Raw genomic sequence first — 25,324 nt, 5'->3', positions numbered from 1 at the left:
TAAGTCAGTGGTATGTAGAGAGCGGATAGATTTAAAGAGGGTTTAAGATATATTTCAATGCACTTCCATACTTGCATAGCAGAGGTACTGCCGCCTTTTCTCAGCTTGAATGGCACATGACAAAGCAAGCTAGCACTAGTACCATTGTGATTGGGCTTTTTTTCCTAGTTGTAAATCCATTCCCTCCTTTGTATGCTACCCTGGAACCCATTTTCGTGGGTTATGGGTGGGATAGCGTTTAAATATAGGCAGAGAAACCATTCAGATGGGCCATGCAAGTAGGTTAGGTGAGGGCCAATTTTTTTCTTGAAATAAAAGTAGAATGGCCAGGGGATTTACTGTGGCACTTAGGAAACACCTGTCTTTCTTCCTGCACTGGTTGTGAGAATGGAAAACTGGAGGGTTGACCCCCAGTATCTTGCTGTGCAGCAAGGATATGTATTTCCCACCCTGACACAACTTGTGTGGATAGCAATGGAGGCTAAGTTATTGTGGCACCCAAAACAATAATCCATCAAATATATTCTTCTGAACGGTATGGTACTGTGTTTCAGTTTTAGGGTGGAAACAGGATTTTTGTGGCAGTGACAGAATATAACCAGGAAACAGTCAAATTTTTGAAAAAGTCCACCTTTCTGGGACCTGTTCTTTACCTTACAGACTACGCCCTCGAATAAGCACCATTTGCCACTTTTTAATTCCTCCATGGTCCTTGTCTAATGAGGGATCCCAGGGAATTTCAGATTATAGGCAATCTGATTGGGCTGTGTGATAACACGACCACAAGCAATGAAGCTCACTCAGAAACTGTGCAAGGCTTCCTAATTATGCAAATACTTTTGTAACAATCACTCAAAAAATCCTGAAGTGGGATAGAAAGAAGGGTCTTACCAGCGTTGGTAAAAAGTGTTCACAGTCAGTTCTTTTGGCTTATACCTAGTTTTAAAGAAACATATTCTGATGGGGTAGATACTGGCAATCATCTCACAGTCAAATATGAGTAATGGGTATTTCAGCAGCATCTTCTAGATCCAAGTTAACCTTCTTCAGTGTTCTTTATACATGCCATGCATTCCTTCTAGGTAATACACATTCCAAAAAATCGCTCAATTTTAGTGCAATCTCATTTTGTATAAGCTTTCCTTCCAAGATGCTATTAGAAAAAGTTGTAGTGGCAACAGTGCTCATGTGCAATCCAGCAATTTGTAATCTAAAGAACATAGAAAATAAACACACGAGCGTAGGAATCTTGAATCAGCTCTACACCACCCTTAGTCAACTTGGAGATCATTTTGGTTTTGCTTCCCATCATCCCCTGCCAGCATGGCCAGTCATCAGGAATGCTGGAAGTTGGTTCATGTTATTCGTTCATAGAATTTCTATATTTTTATATTCTTGGCTCATGTAATTCATTCATAAGATTTCTATATTCTTGTATTTCTATATTCTTATATTGTATCAGGGCTCAGAGCTGGGGTGTGAGTGGTGAGAGAGAAGACAAAGACACTGGGGCCGGGGCAACAGAAGGATCATATCATGGGATCATCTGGAGTCCTGTGTCCATTTCTGGGCACCAGAGTTTAAGAAAGATGGAGACAAGCTGGAAAGGGTTCAGAGGAGGGCAAGAAGGATGAGCTGGAGACAGGAAGCTAAGCCCTTTGAGGAAAGGTTGAAAGAACTGGGCATGTTCAGCCTCGAGAAGGGAAGACTGAGGGGAGATATGATAACACTCTGCAAATCCTTGAAAGGTTGCCTCAAAGAGGAAGGACTGGACCTCTTCCCAATCATCCTAGAATGCAGCACACAGAATAACAGGTCAAGTTAGAGAACTCCAGATTCTGGCTAGGTATCAGGAAAAATTTCCTGACAGTGAGAGCAGTACAAGAATAGAGACCCAGGGAGGCCGTGGGCTCTCCCACACCAGAGCCATTCAGGATCTAACTGGACAGCCATCTGAGAGGGATGACTTAACTTGGAGTCCTGCACTTACCAGGGGATTAAACCAATAGCGCTCTGGCCCCTTCCAACTCTACTTCTCAATGATTTATGACAAGCAGGATACACAGCAGGAACTGTCAAGCAAGATGTGGGCACCACAGCAAACAAAGAGGACTTGTGTCATGGAGGCTAGTTCTGGAGGGAAGAGCTTTCCCCCTTGAAGCTCCCAGCGGGTGCTCTTCGGTAGACTGAGAGCTCCAGCAGGGCCTGGGGCTGATCCTGTGATATGGTGGAAGTTATGAAGCATCTCTTTCTTCTCCCATCCCCTCAGAGTAAGATGTTCTTCAGAAGCCCTCTGGTGCTGGCTTCCCATTTCTTTGTGAAAGCAACTTCTGTTCTATCAGGTTGAACTAGAATAGTCGTGTGTGTGTGAAATTTTCAGAATAGCTGTCAGAGGACTTGAGCTGGAGTCTTCTCCATGCAAGGTGCATACTCCTCATGAGAAAGAAACATACCCTCATGCTTAATTAATACTCAGTTTGAAACACAAATGGAAGAGGACACAAATATGTGCAAATATTCTTTTTAAATTCTGATGTCATCCACCTTTGCTCCTTGTACAGGGCTCACCTGTACATATGGATGTGTTTCACCTGGGATTCTTTTAAGTTTCCCTTTGGGGATACAAATAACATTTCCTAGTGCAGGAAAGTGGAATCAGTACTGAGAATCACACCAACTTCTCATTCCCTTCCCTTCCCTTCCCTTCCCTTCCCTTCCCTTCCCTTCCCTTCCCTTCCAATTGAATTTTATTGTAATTTGAAATAAAGTTAACAAAATAAAGGCAACAAAATTGAAGGGCATATTTAATAATAAATCAAGATCATCAAAGAAATGAGAGCATTCATTAATTATAGTAATCAGTCTAAAACTGCTTATAAAAATGGACAGCAGAACAGCTTAATAATTAAGAGTAAATATATAACTTATAGAACATATTAAGGGCATGTATGCAAGTGTACAATATTTTGAATGTATGTGTATAGGAGTCATAAAAAGTATAGGCAATTGCATTTGCTTGGAATTTGAGCAAAACTTTGAATAGCCCATGCTTGCTACACCTGATGAGTTAGTTTACACACAGTCATCGTCTTCCAGATTTTATTAATCCACTTCTCTTTAGCTGGATGCTTTTGAGATTTCCAGTTCCAGGCCAAACATTACTTTGCAGCTGTTTTCAATTGCTTAAGAAGTCTTTATGCAGGAACCCAAGATCATTCAGTTAAAAAAACCCAAAGCAACACAGGTTTAGGAGTTACCAGTGGTCTAACATGAACCGGTTTCTGACAGCAATAAAGCATCCTTTCCTCCCACCCACCAACAAGACTGACTTTTCTGCTTCTAGTTCCTTTGTGCTAACTCACCACCCTTCTCAGCTGTGACAGTATCCATGCATTTTCATGTCACATTAAGAGTTCAGGTGGTGCTTGGCATTTGCATCCTTACGGGAAAGCTTTTTTCCCCTTTGCGTATATCTCTGGGGCCAAACAGGACAACATCACTCTCCCCCAATCCCTGTCTTGCGGTGGAACTGCATATTTATCAACTTATTTATCATTTCTCGGTGACTGCACTGTGTGCCCTAAGGTGATATCAGCACAGAAACCTCTAAATCCAAATATGGGCTTGCAGTATCAAGATCAGTTCATCTTTGCTGTGCTAGGAGAATGCAGACTGCACTAGAGTAAGACCGTACCACCTACTTGCACATGAAAGCCTAGCAGGATGTACCGTAGCTGTGCTTTTAATCAGCTGAGAGCTTCACTTTTGTTTTCCCGCTCATACTCAGCTAATAAACACAAAAGTGACAACTGTGGTAATTTATTGTGTCGGCAGAGGTTTGCCTGGTCTGGACAGTACCTTGTAGTAGAAGAGATTGGCATTTGCAGTGAGTTCTCTATAGTGAAAATTGAGGAATCATTTGCAAATCTGTCCTGTAAACAGCAAGATTCTCCCTTCAGTGAGCACTGCAAAGGGGAGATTGCTCAGCGTTATGTTTTGAAGATCAAAAAAGGAAAAGAAAAGAAATTCTGTTGCTTCCTATGTTCCGTTTCCACCTCCTCCCTTGATCCACCCACATCTCAACAGCTCAGCTCTTAGCGCCTCCCTCTTCCACTCCTGCTGCTGCTGTGAAGACTTCTGTTTTCTCAGTGGGACCCGCTTTGAACCTCAGAATTCTCAACCAACTTGTTTCTGAGTGCAATATTTATACAAAGGAAAACAGGTGCAAATCATGATCGGTCTGAGGGAAGGAAAGTTATTTGTCCTTTCATCTAATGCTGGAAATGAGGGTCTCCTTAGAGTCTTCCCTTCTCATTGAAGAGAGATAAATTCTATCCTCTGAACATTTCTCTTAGGGCCAAAACAGATGCTTTTCTCTGTACTTGACTGGTAGTCTACTCACAGATATGGGTCAAACAGCTATAATGTGGGGGATCTTTGGCTGGATTGTCCAAATTAAAAACAAACATCTTAAAAGAAGCTTTGGAGGACTCCCAGTTGGATTGGGGAGAAGAGGTAAACTCGTTCCTCCCCCTGTGGCATTCTTCCAATCCCAATAGACTGCCATTCCGATATTTGAGGATTGCCCTCTCTCACCGCAAGCAAGCCATACCCAGTTGGGACGGCATGGCAAGCTGGGTCAGCAAGGATAATTTGGAAGATCCAACCAGCACAAGACCAGCAGAGGTGGCAGGGTGAGAAGCCACTGTGGTCACTTCCATCACAGTGACCATGTGAACTGGACACCTGCCTCCTATCCAGGCACGAGATTCCATGGTAGAAGCTCTAGGTATTATTTCCGCCATCTTGGCTTTTGGGAATGATCAAGAGGGTACACAAATCATACTCCTCTTGGGGCTATTTTCACACTGTTACTGACTCATAAGTGCGGTGTATTAGCAAGAAGAATAGTTTTTTGTTACAATCATAGTTAGGGGAGTTCACCTAATTTTCTGAAATCCCCGCCTCTCTCTGCATCTCATAATTATTTCTTCTCTCCTTGCTACTGTAAGTCTAGCTTCTTTCTTTTCCAGCTAGAGTGCACACTTCTCTTTTCTATTGTACCACAACTCTGGACCACCATGCATTATTTCTCCTTTTTTCCCCTTGTTACCTCCCCACACACCTCAGCTTACTTCAAGCCCACTTCCTTTTCCAATCCTATAGGCCAAAGAACATCCCCACTGCTCCCCCTGGGCATTACAGGAGAAAAAACAAAACACAAGGAAGGGAAAGTCTAGTGGAGTAACTAGTATTTCCCTAGTTCATGTTCTGTAATATAATTTACTCATAAGTAACACTACAGGCTTCTCTTTTCTGGGCATTGGCACACATGTCTTGTCTAGAAGTCCCCAAACTTCAGCCTCCTATATATATATAGTTCCTTATAAACCAAAACATAGCTAGGACACAAATCTACCCCAGAATCTTCGTAAGAATAGTTATATGGGGTCCTTTTAAATTCCAGACAATAGGCGCCAAACTAAGTAACAAAAGAAGGTGCAATACAGATCATTATAGTCTTTTTCAAAGCTAAGATTATTAACTAAAGAATTAGAATCTCCAGCAAACAGAATTAAAATATATTAACACTCTGCCATGATTTTTCAATTTAGTAGGCCAAACTATTGTTATGCAGAGAAAAAGTCAATCAGCCAAGCATGGTTATGCAGATTTCCTTGATTTGCATAGCCTGTGGGAGGATTAAACCTTAAATTCCCTGTTCTTGCCAACAGCCAAAAGCCATTCTTAAGTTGATTGAAACCTTGTTGGGGAAACCTTCAACTAGGTTTTTCATATGCTACATGTTTCTTGCAAGAGCCATGCTCATCTGGGGTCAAAAGGAACCCCAAATGCAACCAATGATAGTGTTTTTTTGTTTGTGCAGCATGTTAAACCTCTCCTGCAAATGCTCTGTAATCCTGAATTGGAATAGACCCCCACATGCATAAAACTAAGTAAAAAAAGGGGAGTGTCAGTCGAATTTTATAAATTTAATGGGTGGGGCACTTTGACCCTCAGCTGCTCCCCTTTCTTTTTTCCTTCCCTTGTTCCTGTCTGTTTTCACCCTTGTGCTCCTGTCTAATTTAAGAGCTCATCAACAGCACATACAAGTTCACTCTTCCAAGAAGAAAAAGGGAATATGATGCAAGGGGGACAGCAAAGTAGCTGGCTGGTTCTTTCCCTTCTAGATGCGTCCCATCGTGGTCTGCAAAGCATCAGAGAGGGTGTCATATTATATTGTGTAGTTCAGCTTTATCCATCTTCGGTGGGAGCTTTTTGTCACATCTGCAAGGGAACATTATTTCTTTAAGGTCGTTTCATGCATTTATTTATTTATTTCACATTTCACTGGGGTATGTCAAGTTATATCTCATCAAAGAGCCCAATGTAATCTGAGGCAAATCAGATGCATGCATAAATGAATTAAGGGTTGCTTCCTTTTGTACGACAGCTTTGAAACTTTTTGGGTTTTAGGCAAATACTTGACAGAGCCAAGACACCTGTGCCCACAGCATAAACAGCAGAAATTCTATTTCCCTAAGAATTTCTTTTCCATGATTGGTGTTCATAGGGACCCAAACCATACAAATGGAAACTTCTTCCTAATTCACTAATATAAATGTCTAAATCAGTCTTTTTCTGCTTCTAATTCCTATATTTGGTCCCACAGGAAAATACCTGGATGTAAGGAGCACACCCCATTTATATATTTCCAATTTTCCATATGTGTGAAATGTTCTTGTACTCATTAGGTTAAATCATGCTTTGCACTGATGCTTCAAGGTGGCCATTTGCATATGCAAATGGTCAATGCTTTAATTTATTTACAATAAATTATGCAAAATTGCTAAATGCATGTGGCAGTAACAAGAATTCCATTCTTAAGAATATTTATGCAATATACATATTCTTGCCTGTACACACAGGAGTTACAGGTAAGAGACAGTGCGTGGTTGGCATGGAATCCCACTTGCTGTTTTTGGTCTCCATGCATTGATACCAAGTTCTACATGAATAGGTTGTAATCATACATACAGAACAATATGAAGAATATATTTTTTTCCTGAGGACCAAACAAGGATCATTTACTTAATGTTCTATTAAAGAGACACAAAAGGGCTGAAAATATAAATTACCGTATTTTTCGCTCTATAAGACGCACCTGACCATAAGATGCACCTAGTTTTTAGAGGAGGGATCCATGGAACGCTTCCTGATAATCACAGGCACATTCCCCATCACTTCCCCATGGTCTTCATTAAAAGACGGGTTGCCATTTGAAAACACACACCGACCTGTCATTAACAGCTCTCACCTGCGCTGGAGGAGGGGGGCGGAGCAGGGCGTGCTGAGCGCGTGCTGGCCAGGTGTGGTGCAGCCAGGCTGGCAGCATGCCGGCGGTGGTCTTCTGGGCGGCGTGGCGGCGGCAGGTCTTCCCGGGTGGTGGGGGTGAGCAGTCCGTCTCTCCGTGCAGCCGGCGGGTTAAAGCCCGCAGCTCCTCCTCCTCCACACGCTTCCCCCTGAGCAGCACAGCTCTCACCTGTGTTGGGGGGGGCGGAGCAGGGCACGCCGAGCGCGTGCCGGCCAGGTGGTGCCATGTGGTGCAGGCGGCCGGCAGTGTCCTGGGCATCGGGCACACACACATTCGCTCTATAAGACGCACAGACATTTCCCCTTACTTTTGAGCGGGCGGGGGAGGGGGCGGAAGTGTGTCTTATAGAGCGAAAAATACGGAAAACCTCTGTCAAAATTTGTAAAGAGAAGTCTGGAGGCAGATGGGCTAGATGTACTCACAAGAAGTGTAGGTCAAGATAACCATGTACAAAAGTCACGGGATGTTTCGTTCTAGGACGTTTTCTGTTACTAATCATTGCAAAAAGCTGTATGTATAAATTCACTGTGCATGATGATGGTAGTGGCTGGTCCTGGCTGGAGATGGGCTCACTCTCTGTTGTTAGTGTGCACTTAGAGCAGAAAGTTTCTTTCTCTCTCTCTCATATACATATACATATACATATACATATACATATATATATATATATAATGACTTGCTGATGTTGCCTGTCTCTCTCACGGTCAAACAACAAACAAGAGGGCTTTTTTTGTCCTCAGCAAATTCATGAAGCAAGCATAATAGGTAGGAACTTGCTTCCCTAGTCATGCATGATTATCGACAGTTTGCAAATCTCTGAATAGGATGTGTTTTATCAAGGAAAACAATCTTCTCCATTCTGCTCACGCTCAGCATCTGCAAACATCATCTCTGACAGTTTTTAGGATCCCAGCACCGCAACAGGGTCTACCACCTGCCAACTTCCTTAAATAAGCAAAACATTGCCAAACCATTGACCACTGGGCAACTAGGAGAGTCCACTGACATTAGTCCAAATGCCCTGATGCTAGGTCAGAGGCATTATGGGAAATGTAAACGGATCCCAGCTGCCTAGCATTCACTGAGACCACTTCTGAGGTCCACCACGAGAGGCAGAGGGGGCTCATCAGAGGCCACCTTTCAGACCCTCAAACCTGGAACCACACCTGGTGCTTTTACATGGTAATGTGAACTTCTGAGTTCTGGCATTCCCTAGAGCAATTTCTTTACAGGCAGTGCTCCCCAGAAAGCAGGCTTTTGTTCTACTTAATTTAAATATATGTAGGACCAGCCAACAGTATATTGTGACCACAAATGAATTTTATTAAGATTAGCAGACCAAGACAAACAACAGTTCAACCTGCAGGGCAATTCTTGGTCTGAGTTCACCATGTTGTTCAATGTTGTCTCCAGATCTGCTTATGAGAACGCATCGTTCTCTCTTGAAATACATTCATTTATTCCACTGACACCTACCACTGAGAGAGATAATCCACTGCAGGCACAGTTGCTGTCGGACTTGGCCAACAGGCAGCTCATGACTCAGCCAACAGATGTTTCAGCTGCTTAGGTCAAAGGGAACTTATGGACTTCGTGTTTTTCCCCCATCCCTTTTACTTTTAGAACGACTGCCAGGAAGGTCAGCACCAGGTTACAAGCATTTGACCTGACCAGTAGTAGGAGCAGTGGAACTAAGGCCCCAAGGAGATGAACAGGCCAACTCCTGAGTCTGTTGAGCCAGCCAGCTAGCTGGCTGTGGTCCAGTATTTCAGTCAACTTACAATATGATTATACACCTGGAGTTTCGAGGTAGCATTGTGTACTTCTTAGATGGTTTGCATCTGAGCGTATGCTCCTGACAGGTACCCCTGTGAACCAAATCTCACTGGGCTACCTTGTATGAATATTTCACTATCAATCCTGCTTTTGATCTTTTTGCATATGTGCATTTCACGTTGTACCTAGTTTTGCACAGAATCAAATTTTAAGCCCCTGTGAAATGGAAATGAAGTGCTCATCACCAGCACGTCAGTTAGGGAGGTTGCAGATTTAAACTGATTTAAAATATCAGTGGGTTGGTTCTTAGGGGCTTCACTCCTTCTACTTTCTTTGATTAACATTCATGAGAGCAAAGAGCTTGATCCTACAGTCCTGATGGAGACAAAATCACACTGGACTGTTGTGTTTATTACTTTATGATTTGGCTATGCAATGCTTTTTTTAAGAAGTATCAGTTATGCAGAAAGCGTCAAGATGGGATTTTTGCTGCCTTATTTCTTTTCTCAGCTTATTATGATGATTTAGTCAACACTTCTTTATGACAAATTTGAGCCATGGAGGAAATAACCTTTTCCTCTGAGGCCTCGGAGACCTCATAAATGGGTTTTGCACCTGTCTTAGCCAGGCCTACATTCTGGGAATGTTCTAGAGTGGTTAATCAGAAGCTGGTACTCAATTCCTGTCCCATTGAGTATATTTGTTCATCTTCTTCACATGCTTTGAGAGATGTACTTTTCTGATAAGTTTTCTTCTGACCCCTTTCCATAAAATCCTTAGCACTGAACATATCCACCTACCTGTTTCATTACTATGTCAAAGCTCTGCAATGAGGTGAAATAGCTCTTCCCTTCTGGATAAAAAAGTAGCACAACCAGTAAACAAAAATTTCCCATCCATTGTGGAAATCCGTTTATCTTCCTAGAAGGTGGAGCAAACGGTCATTTCCACTAACTCCTCTAGAATAAACTAGAGGTCTGGAATCTTCCCTTTACCACATCCCTGAAGTTTTTGCTTTGAGCCATTTCCAGACCACCAGTTTAATATGATTACAGCAGAAGTATCAAATTGATTTGATATGAGCCCTGTGGCTTACGGTGTGGGTCAAAAATCAAATAAATAAATATAATAGAAAATTGAAAAGCTTCTGAAGTAAGTATTAGAATTACCAATGACATCAACACTATAATAAATACCATGGTCACCCCAAAATGGCACTGTCTAGGAGCTTATTAGTGTAGCCTCATGAATGGGATGGTGCAATGTGGTGTCCTGCAACAGCAGGGGGTTGGACCTGATGACCTTCATGGACCCTTCCAACTCTGCTCTCCCATGACTCTATGTCAGAGTAGCTTTTAAAGGAGTGATACTTGTGCCAAAGTAGATAATTCCACAGAACTTAATGTTTACCTTAAAGCAAATAATATTGTTGCAGAAGAACTTTGACAATCTTTCTGAATTATATGGAAATAAAATTGGATTATTTTGATGTTTAGAAAGTGCTCTTGATTAAGCCCTAGCTTTAGTTTTAATTCAGTCTCAGCTTCACAAGTACTGTCATTTTGGAAGCTAGTTGTAATATGATTTCCTTGTGAATCATATTTCTGACTGCTTAACAATTCTAAACAAGTTTTATGATAGGTCTTCTTTTTAAGAAAAGGAAAAAGTAGGAATATCTGAAAGTCATATAATTGGCTGAATTTTTCTGACAATTACCTGTTACTTGTTTTCAGCCATAGAGAGTAAAAAGCTACAAATCACTGAGATATTGTTAAAATTAAATGCAAACCAGCATTGTGGCTTGTCAGTTTAAAAATCTTTCCATTCTAATTGTTGGTTATGATGAAGTGATACCCTTTGCCACACTTGAATGTAACTTACAACATGCAGTTTCATGGAAGACAATTAATTCTTACATGAGAATTACTATTGAGAGTAATACTTTTCTCTGAAAATAATTAAGGGGATGCAATACGGTTCTTAGCTTTGTCAAATGTTTTCATTTCATGATGCTGTTGAGCAGGTGGTCCACATTATTATTAGTTATGTCTACAGGTTGTATCCTGTGCATTCATTGGTACAGATACTGCATTGCCAAAACAGATATTTTTCAATGTAATTATACCCTTGCATGTTTTATTTTATTCAGTAGCACATCAGTGCTCACCAAGTACTGAATTCTTAATTTCAGCGATACTTCCCAATAAAAGTTATCCAACACTGGGAAACTTATCTTCTCACCCTAGAGTTAAATATGGATCAGTCCAACTCTTCCAAATAAAGGTCACCAGGATTTAAAGCAATATATACATAAAAAGAACAGATCAAAATCCAGTGCAATGTCAGTTGTGTTCTGGCTGATTGAATCCAATAATCCTGTTAAGAAGAATAGATTCCCCTTCCTGCTTCTGCCAAGATTTAACTATTTCAGCCATGTCTCGTAGCATTGCCTACATATCCATCAACAAAGAATAGGTCAACCATACCGCCCTACTGCTTATTTATTAATCATCTGGCAAATAAACCACTCTGTATTGTGCCCAGTGCGGTAATATTTGTGATGTAATTTGTTTGGATGCCCAAATGTCACCAGCGTTGATTGTAAGAGATAAAAAAATGCACTTGCTCAGCACACTCAGCTCTGGGCTAAAATGTAAGCATGAAATCTCTGGTTTATTTTTGTAATAATGTTTACAGCTGCTTAATGACCCTGAAAAGGTTCAGGAGTCTGGTGCTCTGTATTTCTTAACAGGAGTATATTATCACATCATAACAACCTTAGTTAAGCAGTCTCACGGCACAAACAATACGAATCATACGTAACGAAGTTTTGCCATCTATTCTACAAGGTTTCCTCAGTAATACCCATTTGAGAGTTATAGAGGGGGAATGTGGCCATGAACAGCTTTGGATTAGAAATAATTTGCTCTCCCAGAAATAGTCACACTGGCAACATGTAAAGGATGAGCAGTGGGATTCTGCAATTATTCAAAGCATACGGAAATTCAAGTGCCCTTGATCTTCTGTGAGGAAGAACATGGAGTGAAACTGCTATGCCCAAAAGACAGAGCTGATGCTTGGGAAGTGCCCTGCATTTTGCCCCGTGCATGGGTGCCCTTTTGCTCCACTCCCCATGTTTTCATTCTGATTGCACTTTATGTATGTTGCAACTACTTACCAAAGCTGGTCTCCAATTTCTAGTGCAAATCCTTTATAAAGTCTTATTTTTCCCAAAAACGTTTGCCTTGCAGAAACTTTGTTTTAGGGTACATTGCTAGAGATGTCGTACAGAAGAGTCCCTCCATCAAATCTGAGTGTATCTAAAACACATGCATGTAAGAGCATATATAAAGCATCATGTATGCAAAGCCTGTAATTTCATATCCTGTAGTTACTGGAACATAGTTTGAATGGTAGGTGGAAAATCCACTGTAGGACAATTAGATTCCCCTGACAAAGTTCTGATCAAAAGGATGTACCCTTTAGATTCCAAACTGGTGGAAACAGGCCACTGTGAAATCGAAGGCCTCCGACATAATGCAGGCAGAAAAGAGACTGCAGGAATGGAAAATAATGGATGAGGACATAGGGACCCTTTCTTCCTACAATAGTTGGTGTTGCAATGTCTCTCTTGTTTTCATTTGTGAAACACTGAAAGTTATGATATAAACCATTAAATAGATCAATGCATTCTGTATAGCTATTTCAAGGGATACATGTTTTCTGATGTGTACATTAACAAATCTTGAATGCTTCAAGATTCTCCAGTTTCCAGTTTATTTCATTTGCTCTCCATATTGGGTTTGGAGTCTTGTGAACTACAACTCCCAGCATGCCAAAGCCAGCCATAATGACTAGGGCATGCTGGGATTTCAAGGCTTTTTCTGTTCAGATATGCATAGGATTGGACCTGGAGCCTACCTAGGAAATAATCTGGCAGTTGGACAACTACTGCCACCATCACCTGCAACCAAGATGGTGGGCATCATGGTCCACCATCTCTGAATGGGACCATTGCCAGAAAGTTTATTTTAAATATTGAGTTTGGATAGCAAAGCTATTTTAAGGCAGTCCTGGTATTTACATATGCTCAGTAGGTTTCCCCCTTGTTTGTCAGGCCCCTCATATTGCATCATGAACTAATTTGGAACTGCAGCAAAGTCTCCAAATAGCTTGCGAAGTGTGTGTTTCAGAAACAGAAATCCAAAGCTGCCTCTGGATGAGTTTCCTTTGTTTGCTGGATCCTAGCCCAATTTGCTGCTGTATGGAATTTCTGCCCATTCTTTCAGGATATAGTCCGATGGCCATAGAAAGGGGCTCTGAGGTCAGAACTGAGGCTCCACATTCAGGTGACTTTGGAACCGGTGCTGGGGATGTTCCAGGGGTCACAGAGAGGATGAGCAAGGAACTGCCAGGATCCCAGCAGTTCCCTGCTCCCCTTCCTTAAAAGCAGGAATGAGACACACCCATGGCTGTGGCTGCTGCCTACTCGTAAGTGTCTTGGAGAGCAAGGGAAGCACCTTGCTGTTCCTCCCGCTCCCTGCTGGATGCCTGTAACCTCCTGAGTTCAGAGGGTTATGGCACCTATATTGGATGGCATCCTAAAAATATCATTTCCACACTCACCACTGAAGAGTTAAATGCTATGAGCTCGCCACCTCAACAGTCAGGGTTTCTACATCTCAGATCAGTCCAGTTAAATCACCATTCAGCAAGTAAAATAAGGACATCTAGATATTTCTCCCAGAAAACTATATTCTTAGGTGTTATGCACTGCTTTGGGGAGTCATGGTAAACTATGGCTTGTCATGCTGGGAACAAATCACCAATGTGGCTTGTACTTCCCTTCTCCTATTCTCAGATGTGCAGCAGAAGGAGCCTAGGAGCTTCTTGTGCCACTTCCTATATCAGCCAAACCAATTATGGCCACTTTAAACAACCCAGCATCATAACCCATGGTTATGTTTTGTTTTAACCTAACCATACTTAGCCTTAATTCCAGTTTGTTGCTCCAGGTGCCATGGCAAGCCATGGTTGGCTGAAATTGCAAGCAAAGCCTTCTGCAGTCCTCCCAGCTGCTTAGAAAAAAAAGACGATGAAAGGAGTGTGCAAGACTTATACTCTCTATGGCTCATGCCACAGTAAGCCATGGCTTATTGGGATGTTTGAGTACAGCCATTCAGGAAAAGCTGGTGTCAAACCAGAGACCTGTCAAGAAGTGAGCCTCCTATTCCCAAGAAATAAACTATGTGTAAGAAGGGAACATTTAAGACTCTGGAAATTAAAAAAGCCAGATGAAGCCTTCCATAGAGCAGCTCTTCCATTTCTTATGACTTATGGGTGCAATCCTATGCATGCTTACACAGGGAAAAGCCCTACAACTGCTAGCATTCCACAGATACCTGGCTGGCTAGGCAGTTCTTGGAGTTTTCGGATGATGTTGCTCTCTAAACATGCATAAGATTGTGCCCGAAGTGGCCAAAATTGGTGCTAAGGTTTCTTAAACAGGTTTTGCCCCTTAAACGACTGCTTGTAATTATAACAAAGTTTTATGAGTCCTGATCTATATTAAAATTGTGTGTGTGTGTGTGTGTGTGTGTGTGTGTGTGTGAAGGTTTAAGTGTCCTATTCTTTATGAGATAATCTTGTCATTTTTATAGTTCAGAAACATGAAAGAAACTAAGGTAGAAGGATTTCTGTGCGCTTTCATCTAATTATATAACTTTCATTTCTGTGTACATTTTAAAAAGTAACAGTTTGCACATTTTAAAATTGAGACTTTATTGATACATTTTTTCCTTGAATAGACCAGAGCAAAAGACAAGGAGAGAAGATTCTGATTAGGGACAATTATGCTGACCAGGACCGAGCGCTCCTCTTTAACAAACAGCTTTGAGTTCTAATTTTCTGCAGTGCACAGTTTGTAGGTACCATTTGTACTCATTACTGTGTATTGAGAAAGTTATTAAAAATACTTAAACTTGTTGAAGCTTCCTGTGACACCTTCCTTGGCTTTAATTGGGTTTTATAGAGTTCTAGATGAGAGCTCTTTTAAACTTAATCAGAGTTCCTGAGATTCTTTCTTCAACTCAACTGTAAGGAAAAGAGGGTTGGGTGAAACCAAGCAACTTTTTCTAAACAGGAATATCTGTATCATCTGCATGACAAATTAAGGAGGTAATTTACACCTCTCAAGATGGGTACCATTTCCAAATGATGGAGGAACAATTGCTTTGTAACATAAGGGTTAAATCTTAATTTCAGAGGTTTGCAAAGCTGCTAGTTGCAGTCTCCTTAAAATTTAATATACCTCGTTAATGCTTACTTGCAAACACTGAAGGATTTTTATGATTATAATCATGTGTTACAGCACCTAGTACTGTTTCTAAGCCGCATACTAATCAGCTTAATGAGATATTACTGCACTTTTTGTTGACTAAAGCAAAATCCTTTTTATTGTTCGAAAGCTTGTCCTTTACTTTATTTTCCCCCCAAACATTATCTTGTTTTATTGTGTAAAATATCATGCCATCTTCCCCCCACCCACCCCCGTCAAATCATAAAACCATCTTTCTCATTGTAGAATGTGGAATTTATTGAATATGCTTAATGGGACTGAAAGATTTATAAATGGATTTCTATTTTTGTTTTTTTAAAGGGGAAGTGAGCAAGTTGCATAGCATTTCTCCTTTATAGATTACAAAAATGTATACAGGTGCCATTTCACAGGAAGGAAGGGAAAATGAAGTTGAAGGCTTAACACTACTTACTTGGAAGCTGGATATTCACACTGGCAATGTGTTCTTTTTAAAATCCTAACTCATATATGCACTCAAAAGCCTATACATGGTGATGAAGAAGAATTAAGACAAAACATAATCAGAACTGTATGCTATACATTTGATTGATTTTGACTGTAGTGTTTCCATGTGTAATTTCAACACAGACTATTTTTGGTAGGTCCGTTGAGAAAACTGGACTCACTTCAAATCTAAAATTCTTCTTCCTTTTTCAGGGATGGAGGAAGCTAGTTTGTGCCTTGGTGTTTCTTCAGCTGTACCGGAGGCTGATGCCCACCTCAACAGCTCCATACTCAATGGCCAGTATTCAATGAGTCAGAAGCTACATCAGATAACATCCCAGCTCAGCCATGCATTCCCGGAGCTTCAGAACAGGCAAAATCCCGAAGAGAAGTCCTCGCTTCTAGACGACAAGAGCCACGTGTCCTTAGCAAATCAGCCCATCAACAGCCAGATGGCCTTGCTAGCCAATCAGCTTAACCGAGAGGTTGACACCAGCTTGAATGGGAGGGTGGACCTGCAGCAGTTCTTGAATGGACAGAACCTGGGCATCATGTCTCAGATGAGCGATATTGAGGATGATGCCAGGAAGAACAGGAAATATCCGTGCCCCCTGTGTGGGAAGCGTTTTCGCTTCAACAGCATTCTGTCGCTCCACATGCGCACTCACACGGGGGAGAAGCCCTTCAAGTGCCCCTACTGCGATCACAGAGCCGCTCAGAAGGGGAACTTGAAGATTCACCTGCGTACTCACAAGCTTGGGAACCTCGGCAAAGGCCGTGGGAGGGTTCGAGAAGAAAACAGACTCTTGCATGAGCTGGAAGAGAGGGCGATTTTGCGGGACAAGCAGATGAAAAGTAGTCTTCTGCAGCCTAGGCCTGACATCAAGGCACACCCGCATTCTCAGCCGATGCCCCTTGCTAACTGCAATTTGTCTGTGCCGGCGAACCACAGCACCCCTGATATTTCCAACCCGGTGCCCTCCCCGAAGCCTGCCAGCGTGCAGGAAGAGGTGGTAGCCACCGCGGCTGGGTTTCGGTGCACTTTTTGCAAAGGGAAGTTCAAGAAGCGGGAAGAGCTGGATCGGCACATCAGGATCCTTCACAAGCCTTACAAGTGTACTTTGTGTGATTTTGCGGCATCGCAGGAGGAAGAGTTGATCAGTCACGTGGAGAAAGCGCACATAACGGCTGAGTCAGCTCAGGGGCAGGGGTCCAATGGAAACGGAGAGCAGGCTGCCAGTGAGTTTCGGTGCGAAGTGTGTGGCCAGGTCTTCAGCCAAGCTTGGTTCCTGAAAGGACACATGAGGAAGCACAAGGATTCCTTTGAGCACTGCTGCCAAATTTGTGGGAGGCGCTTCAAGGAGCCTTGGTTCCTGAAGAACCACATGAAGGTCCACCTGAACAAACTCTCCGTGAAGAACAAATCTCCCGGTGACTCGGAAGCACACGTGTCCATCTCCAGCATGACGCAGGAAGCACATGCCAACTTGTACTCGAGATATTTGTCCTGCTTGCAAAGTGGCTTCCTCCCTCCTGACAAAGCGGGTTTAAGCGAGCAGAACCAGACCTACAGCAAAGGAGATTTGCCCATGAAAGAGAGAGAAGTCCTGGGCAAGCTGCTGTCCCCCATTGCCGGCATTGGCCACAGTCTTGCTGAAGGGGACAAGCATTCTTTACTGGGCTGCCTCAACCTTGTGCCTCCTCTCAAATCCAGCTGCATAGAAAGGCTGCAGGCTGCAGCCAAGGCTGCCGAAATGGACCCTGTAAACAGCTACCAAGCGTGGCAGCTTATGGCGAGGGGAATGGCCATGGAACATGGCTTTTTGACTAAAGAGCACCAGATACAGCGGGGCCATGAAGACTCTTTGGCAAATGCTGGCGTTCTGTTTGATAAGGAGAAGCGGGAGTATGTGTTACTAGGAGCAGATGGCTCCAAGCAGAAAATGCCTGCTGATTTGGTTCACAGCACTAAAATGGGCAATCAGAGAGACTTGTCAAACAAACTAGACCCTTTGGAAGGCAGTCGAGATTTTCTATCTCACGGGATGAACCAAGGGCTTGATTATAACATGCAGAGTCATGGCAACACGAAAGAGAAGCCAACTGAATGTCCCGACTGCGGTCGGGTATTTAGAACATACCACCAAGTTGTTGTTCATTCTAGAGTTCACAAGAGAGACAGGAAGGCAGAAGATGAGATCATTCAGGGCAGCCTTGAAGAACGCCGTGGGTCTGGGAGTGATCAGGAATCTCAGTCCATCAGCAGGTCGACAACGCCAGGGTCCTCCAATATTACGGAAGAAAGCGGAATGGGTGGAGGCCTGTCGCAGACAGGAAGTGCCCAGGAAGACAGTCCGCACCCGTCCTCACCTTCTTCCTCAGGTATGCCAAGTTTGCCTTCCTTCCGCTAGAATGTCCCATATAATTCTTCCAATCTGGCTGATGCTAACAACATAGCAATGCTTCCCATTCAGTGTCCAAAAACATGCCATTTTTAGTGAATGCAAATTTTATTGTTGGCATTCAACTTTGTAATGTTTTTATATATCTAAATTCTACTTCTCAGTTTTCTGTTTAGTACATGCTTTAGCCTTTCCACATATAAGGATACTGAAAAATCATGCCTGGTTTCAGGAAATAGAAAATGTATGGGAAAGAGACTTTTCTTGGTTCTGTTTTCACATCTGCTTTTCAAATTCTTTCTTCTTTTTTTCTTTTTTTGCAGACCCTCACTTCCAAGTGGAAGTGAGAGAGGAACTGCATGGAACCTTTGCTTGAACAGGTTTAAATGAATTCGTGAACTGTCTGTATTATACATGTGTTGCACACTGCACATTAGTAGTGGAATTTCATGTATCTACAATATATCCCTCTCCCAAGCTGTTGCAATGATCATGTGAAAATGGTTGCATGCTAACATGCTAATGTGGACAGAGCAATGTAGAGGTGCTCAAGTTGCAGATATGTTTTACCTCTCAGTTTATCCTCTCTGGAATATTTTCTTAATGACATGGGAAAAGGGTATGTGTTGGCACCCAGTTCATTAATGTGGCTAGTTGCGGTGTATATTTAAGTCCACGGATGCATGGGTCCAGAGCTTATGGGGTGACCCCAGTGATGTTCCGTGTCCCTGTAAAAGAGGCTGCACTCGCCTGAGCTTAAAACCTCAAGAAAGCTAGGAAGTGGAATTACTTTAAACAAAATATTCCATTGGTTGAATGTTAACCTGATGTGTTCAAAAGAGCAGAGCAAAATAATATTTCATTGCAGCTATCTACAATATTGAGTTTTCTTGGCACTTAAAAAAAAGAAAGAAAGGTAAGATTTCTGGCCTCATCTCTCATTTCTAGACTCTCGAACTAATGGATAGTAAATTGAAAGTTATATCTTCAGCCCTTTTATAACAAAAGCACCTCGCTAATATTGTAATCATTCTGCAGGCCTAACAACAGAGGAAATCATGCCATAACAAATACTCTGTTACTAATGGCAACATTGATTTCTGCAATCAGCCATTAAGTCTAGAAAATGAAAGACAGTTTGAGAGACCTCAAGGCATTACATTGCCCACTGTTAAAGATCTGGTAGCAGGCTGTTGAAGGTAATTCTTTTTAGCCTCACCCCCTCCCTTAGTTTCGATAAATATTTTAGTATTGAAGGCAAACCACTGTTACAGTTATTAAGTAGATGCCAGTTTATTTTTGTTGTTCTTGTCATGCTCCCGTATCCTCCATTTCTAAGGGCAGATTAATACAAAAGAAAGTGTTCGTTTGGGGGTGGTTATTATAAACCCGTACAGAAAACTCTTAAGGCACATAAATCTGCCCTCTGCGTTCCGCAGATTCCTATAGTGCTTAACGCTGTTGTTTAAATACCCATGAAACACATGGGCTACTTTTTGAACTGTAGCCTCATTTACAATTTATTAGCAGTGAAACACATATGAAAACCCTGTGTAGGCATAAGGGGAAAATGGGGAGAGCTCATTTATATTATGATGCTGTTTGGATTGTTTTTAAAGGATTGGAAATACAGCAAAATAGCATCAAGATTTTCTGTTTTTCACAAGCTGGGCCTGTCAACTTTCTGACTGTGAAAAGATGCGGAGGCTTTCCCCCCAGAATAGTCATTGCTTCCAAAAGAAATCCAACATGTTTGCGGCATGTGCTTTAGAATAAGCAGCTGAGAAGCATTACATGGTGGTTTTTAATGCCGCTGTCACTTCCCATGTGAAGGGCTCAGGGTGATGCTTTTGATGGCTTGCACAGAATTGGAACTATGCTTAGCTGTGCTTGTCCCTGCAACTTGTCTGGACTCTTAGACATCCCAGACTGATAAATCCACTTGCAATGTAAAATCTCAAGAACTGCCTTTAAAGGGTGTATCATGGACGAGCAACCTCCTGCTCCATGGGCAGAAAGCGCAATGAGCAAAGCAGCCTGACCAACTTCCTTTCTGCCCTTTTCTTCCTGTGGCTTTTCTGTGACCAGCAGGTGGAAGTATTTATTTCTCTGACTGGCTCCACCAAACCATCCTCAAACTTTCTGGTACCTAGTTTAGGAAGAGTGGAGGCTGGCCAATAGATGTTGGATGGGTAACCCCTCTGCCCAAGGGCAAAATATACCTACCTGCCCCCTCAGATCAGTTCAAGAGACCCTTCTGCGAGGGCCCCCCCGAGGGAGGTGGGAGGGGTGGCAACTAGAAGAAGGACCTTTTCTGCTGTTGCTGCCCATCTCTGGAACTCTCTCCCTAGGGAAATTCACCTGGCGCCGTCTCTATTTTCTTTTCGACACCAGGACAAGACATACCTTTAAATTTTTTATATTTAGCCCTTATGAATGCTGTGATTTTTTATATTGTTACTGTACTGTTACTGTATTGTTTTGTAATTTTTAAGTGTTTTAATAGGTTTTAATGTATTGTTACGTGTATGTATATGTATGATATGTTGTAAGCTGGCTAGGAGGCCTTTTGGTAGTTAAAGATGGCTTATAAATATGTGAATAAATAAGTAAATAAAATAGAGACCACAAGGATGAAGGTGCAAAGTTAATGGGAAAGAGATTTTAAAATCTTGATAAATAAACCCATGCACAAGGCAGACCAGAAGAGCAACACAGGAATAAGCCCCTCTGGTTAACTTAATTAGGCCGTGCTCCTATTTTATCAAGGTCCCTCATCCAAGCAATGTCTTAGTGTTGCTGGTACAGCTCTCTCAACTATCCCTGTCCCTGACTCAGGGCTTCCTTCTGTCCTTCCATCCTTCCTTTTCTGTCTTTTGCTCTTTCTTCTGCTTCTTTGCCTTTCTGTGTTAGGCTGTTATCCTTTAATTTTTTTTTCTTTTCCCCCATTTTAACTCTAAATAAGGAAGATAGTTTCTTGTTCATTTTTTAACTAAACTTCTGTTTCCTGAGTTGAAACTTTTCCTCTTCCTCTCTTCCTCTGACCTTCTATTGAACTTTTAATTCCAAAAGACTTGAAATGCAGCTTCCTGACTTCCCCATTCTATGCTTTAACTCAAAACAGCTAACCTTTTGGCTGAAACTGACATACACACACCCAGCCTCATGATTTAACTCCATAATTAAATGCAAAACTGGAGGACATGTATGGATGTGTGTTAAAAACCATCCATTCCTGATTCCTTTTGGCCCCTCTGGTTTCCTATGAACAGTAAATTAGAATATCCATTTCCACCAATCAATTTATCAATTGACGACACAAAGCCATGCCAGTCCCTCTTCCTTTGCCCCTGTTTTGGATTCTTGTGCTCAATGCAGTGCTACGTTTATGGCTGAAGATGCAGAGAGGGCTATGAAAGCCTGGAAAAACCCTAGAATAATTAGTAGGATGCAGGGAAAAACTGGGAAAAAATCAAGCAAACTGTATCTCAAGGGACTTTTGGAAAATCAGTGTATCTCTGATTCCCCCCCCCCCATTTTTTCACTGAGTTTGCCCTCCTTCCCCTGAGCTTCACATCTTTGTCACTGGTCAGCTATATTAACTTCCCACTGCCCCATGAACCAAATTTTTCCAGTATAAAGCTGAAAGTCCTAAGTATATGTGAAAACAATATTTTAATCTTTCTTGATTTCAGGAAACATTATAGTGTCTTACACTGTGGGCTGTCCTAACTTTCAAAGTGTCCACTGTGTTTTTTAACTTTAATTCATTTCAGTAATTTATTGTTTATAGAAAGAGAAGTCCCTTTATCTTAAACTTGCTAACTTATTTACTGAATTCAGTTTTTAATCATGCAGGCTGGATGAATAATTTCAAAATGTTTTCTTCGTTATTGAGAAATTTATTATCTACATGAAGAGCCATGTTGTTGGTATGAAGTACCAAATATTAGAATGTAACTTTTTAGATGAAGTGTATTAATTTAACCTTCCCTGGCCCCTGTACAGTTTCAAAAGAAACAGAATTAAATTATTGCATAATTATTATTACTTGTGGAAGAAGAACCTGCAGCATACTGAGGTGGTCTGTGATTCATAAAGTTAAAGGAAAATGTTGAGACTTCCATTAAGAAATTACTACAAAACACTGTTTAACCAATTTCTAAGCCTGTATAACAATGTCCCAGAACTTAATTTGCATCACTTGATTCTTTTCTTGTTGCAAACTGGGTCAGTAGGGCCTGAGAAAGTATTTTTTTCAGATCTTAACCAATGAATTCTTTTTTTATATAAATTGGTGCTCTTAACATGATAGTAGTTCTGAATTCATCATAAAAAAACCTTTTATACACAGTGCCTCTTAGAACAGATCTCTAGAAGAAGGCTTACAATGAGTGGCAGAGAAGTCTTTGTTATCTGATGTAATTCTTTGCAAAGGAGGATTGGGAACGGAGTGGCTGGGTTTCTTTTTTTTTAATGTCTAGTTCAGGCTGAGAAGAAGAAAGGGTCAAGTTTGCAATCAAACAGTTATTGCAAAGATGTGTGACTGTCACTGGCTGGGCTAATGTGGTATGCAGCTGTTTGTTATGTGACTAAAAGAATGTTTGAATCAGTGAACATGTGAAAATGACTCCAGTGAACCAGAAAATGTGTTTGTTCTTTGGCTCTCCAAACTGCTGAGAACTAAGCTGAAGATCAACTGCTAAAACTCAGGCCTTTTGACAAATGGAGAGGTCATATTTTCGAACAGAAAATGGACAAAACTGGTCACACAGATCACTGATCTTTGTTTTTATCAGTTTTTGCTGTAGTTCCCTGCTAACAATGCAAAGGGAAACTGATAGATAGTGTGGGCAACAGGTGACCCTTGCGCTGTCTTGCTGATCCTAACCTCATTGCTTAGGAGTAAGTCCCACTAATTTAGGCTTGTGCTCATTTCTCTTCCACTGAAACTAATGACATTTTAAAAGTGCTTAACTTTAACCGAATTGTGCCCATCATCTCCTCTCCAGGTGATGAGCTATTAATTCCTCACATTAACAACATCCACGTTTTACAGAAACAGCCTTCTTCCTTAAATAAACTCTAATAACCAGGACAATTACTGCTTGTACCAACCATCTCAGATAAATTCATATTACCAACCTGATTACTCCTTGTACCATCCACCTCAAATATAAATCAAAATAAGTTAGCTTTATGAACTTTGATAGAAGAGAGACGTCATACAACAGACTCATTCCAAAATAAGGTAGCTGGTCATTTGGGACTCTTTGTATGAAACCAAACTGAAGCAGATTTTGCTTAGGAATTAGCACGTCGAATAATTAAAACTTAATGTAGTAAGAAATGATACTGTTTGTTATAGCTAGTGAGATAGTACCTTCTGCATTTGCCTATAATTTTGGTGTGGAGATAATTGAAGTCTTGATAGTATAAAAGGGGTAATTGAATGCACTGACCCTGTAGTTCATTACATAAAGTAGGCCAAGTCGCATGATCAATCGAAAAAGGGAGGATTTTTTTTAAGGGAAAGGAAAGGAAATAAAATATTGTTAACTATAGTAATTTATTCTCATCCTTAGTGCTTCATGTTGACTTTGGCACAAATTGTTTGATCAGCTGGTTTGGAATCTTATCAGTATTTCTGATTTTTCTATGGCAGCGATCTCCTCCTTAAACAATGCATTTCAGCCTATATTTATGCCCATTGACAGAGCATATAAAAGCTTTTGTGCTGGACAGAACTGCAAAGATGCAGGACAGAGAATGTTATGATGCCTTTCTTTCTTTCTTTCTTTCTTTCTTTCTTTCTTTCTTTCTTTCTTTCTTTGCACAGTGATAATCATCAAATGCTCTACGTGAATAAAAACAGGCAAAAAATTTAAGTCTGAGGATTAAGATCTTCATTTTTTTTGCTTGCGCATTCCGATTGTTCTTAAAATATTTGGCAATGTCAATTAGTAACTGAGCAGAGTTAGCTGATGAACACAATTTTCCACTAGACTGAGCACCCTATTGTAGTCGAGCTAACAGCAGCTTTCTGAGGTCATTATCATTCCCTGGTAGCTTTGCCCAGCTGCTTCATGCTGCAAAAGCCAAACTTTATACTAGAGCTCTGGGATAGCACGCAGCAACAGGGGGCTGGAAAGGGAGGAGTGTGAAGTTGGCTAAGAAGCTAAAAAAGAAAAAAGAAAGAAAAAAGGGGGGAAAAGCTATTACCATTAGAGGAAAGAGAAATGCGGTGCTTCTAGGTATTTTGAGGCAAACATGCCTTTGAGTCAGGTCCTCTTTTCACTTTCGGCTCTTTTCCTTTGTGATCCTTTTAATCTTTGAAATGAAAAGTTCGAGGTTGCATGGTTACTTTCATTTTCTTGATAACCTTTGATTGCCACATAGATAAAAATAGAAGTCTTCTAAAATAAACAACTTTCTTTGGATTTGATTGTGCCATCCCTCTACATGTCATTCTTTTTCTTTTTGTCTTTTCCAAACTTGACCAGCTTAGTGGAGATTATATTAGCTTTAAGAACTGCTATCTGAATTTCCTTGCTTTCTGCTTCCCAACCATGTTCTTTTTTCCCTTCTGCACAGTGTCTTTTGTATTTTTGCTTGTGGGTGGGGACTATAGTATTAACTTCGATTAATTCTGGGCAGCGATATATTGGCAAGATAAATGACCTAACCCCCCAAACTTGGACAGTTTGGAACCTTTGGTAATCTAAGATGGAAAGGAACTCTGCAGAATGAACCAGTTCTAATATAAAGATAAATGCTCAGACATGAACAAGAAGGGTGAGCCCCATTCTATTCCTTTTTAAAAGCCATTGTATTATTTACAAAATAGGAATAACTTTTCTATAGAAAGTAAGATTCCTATTAAAAGAATAACTAACAATAAATCACTCCAGTACCTTCATTCGCAGTTTTAAATTCCATTGCATCCAAACTTAGGAGCAAGGTTTAAGA

The 25,324-nt window shown here is 41.2% G+C and overlaps 1 protein-coding gene across 3 annotated transcripts in view; it reads left to right on the top strand.

Annotated features, from left to right (window-relative positions):
• ZNF536 (zinc finger protein 536) overlaps positions 1–25,324 on the top strand; it is a 506,153-nt gene that overhangs the window by 213,233 nt on the left and 267,596 nt on the right. For all 3 annotated transcript variants that reach the window (XM_044427921.1, XM_044427919.1, XM_044427922.1), the window contains exon 4: positions 16,167–18,335. In XM_044427921.1, the coding sequence (XP_044283856.1) occupies positions 16,169–18,335 (2,167 nt within the window). In that variant the 5' untranslated portion in view covers positions 16,167–16,168. The remainder of the gene's footprint in view (positions 1–16,166; positions 18,336–25,324) is intronic.

Source organism: Varanus komodoensis, unplaced genomic scaffold (genome assembly GCF_004798865.1).
Source record: "Varanus komodoensis strain SLA01 unplaced genomic scaffold, ASM479886v1 scaffold19, whole genome shotgun sequence".
Taxonomy (NCBI): Eukaryota; Metazoa; Chordata; class Lepidosauria; order Squamata; family Varanidae; genus Varanus; species Varanus komodoensis.
This window is presented reverse-complemented; position numbering and strand designations above follow the sequence as displayed.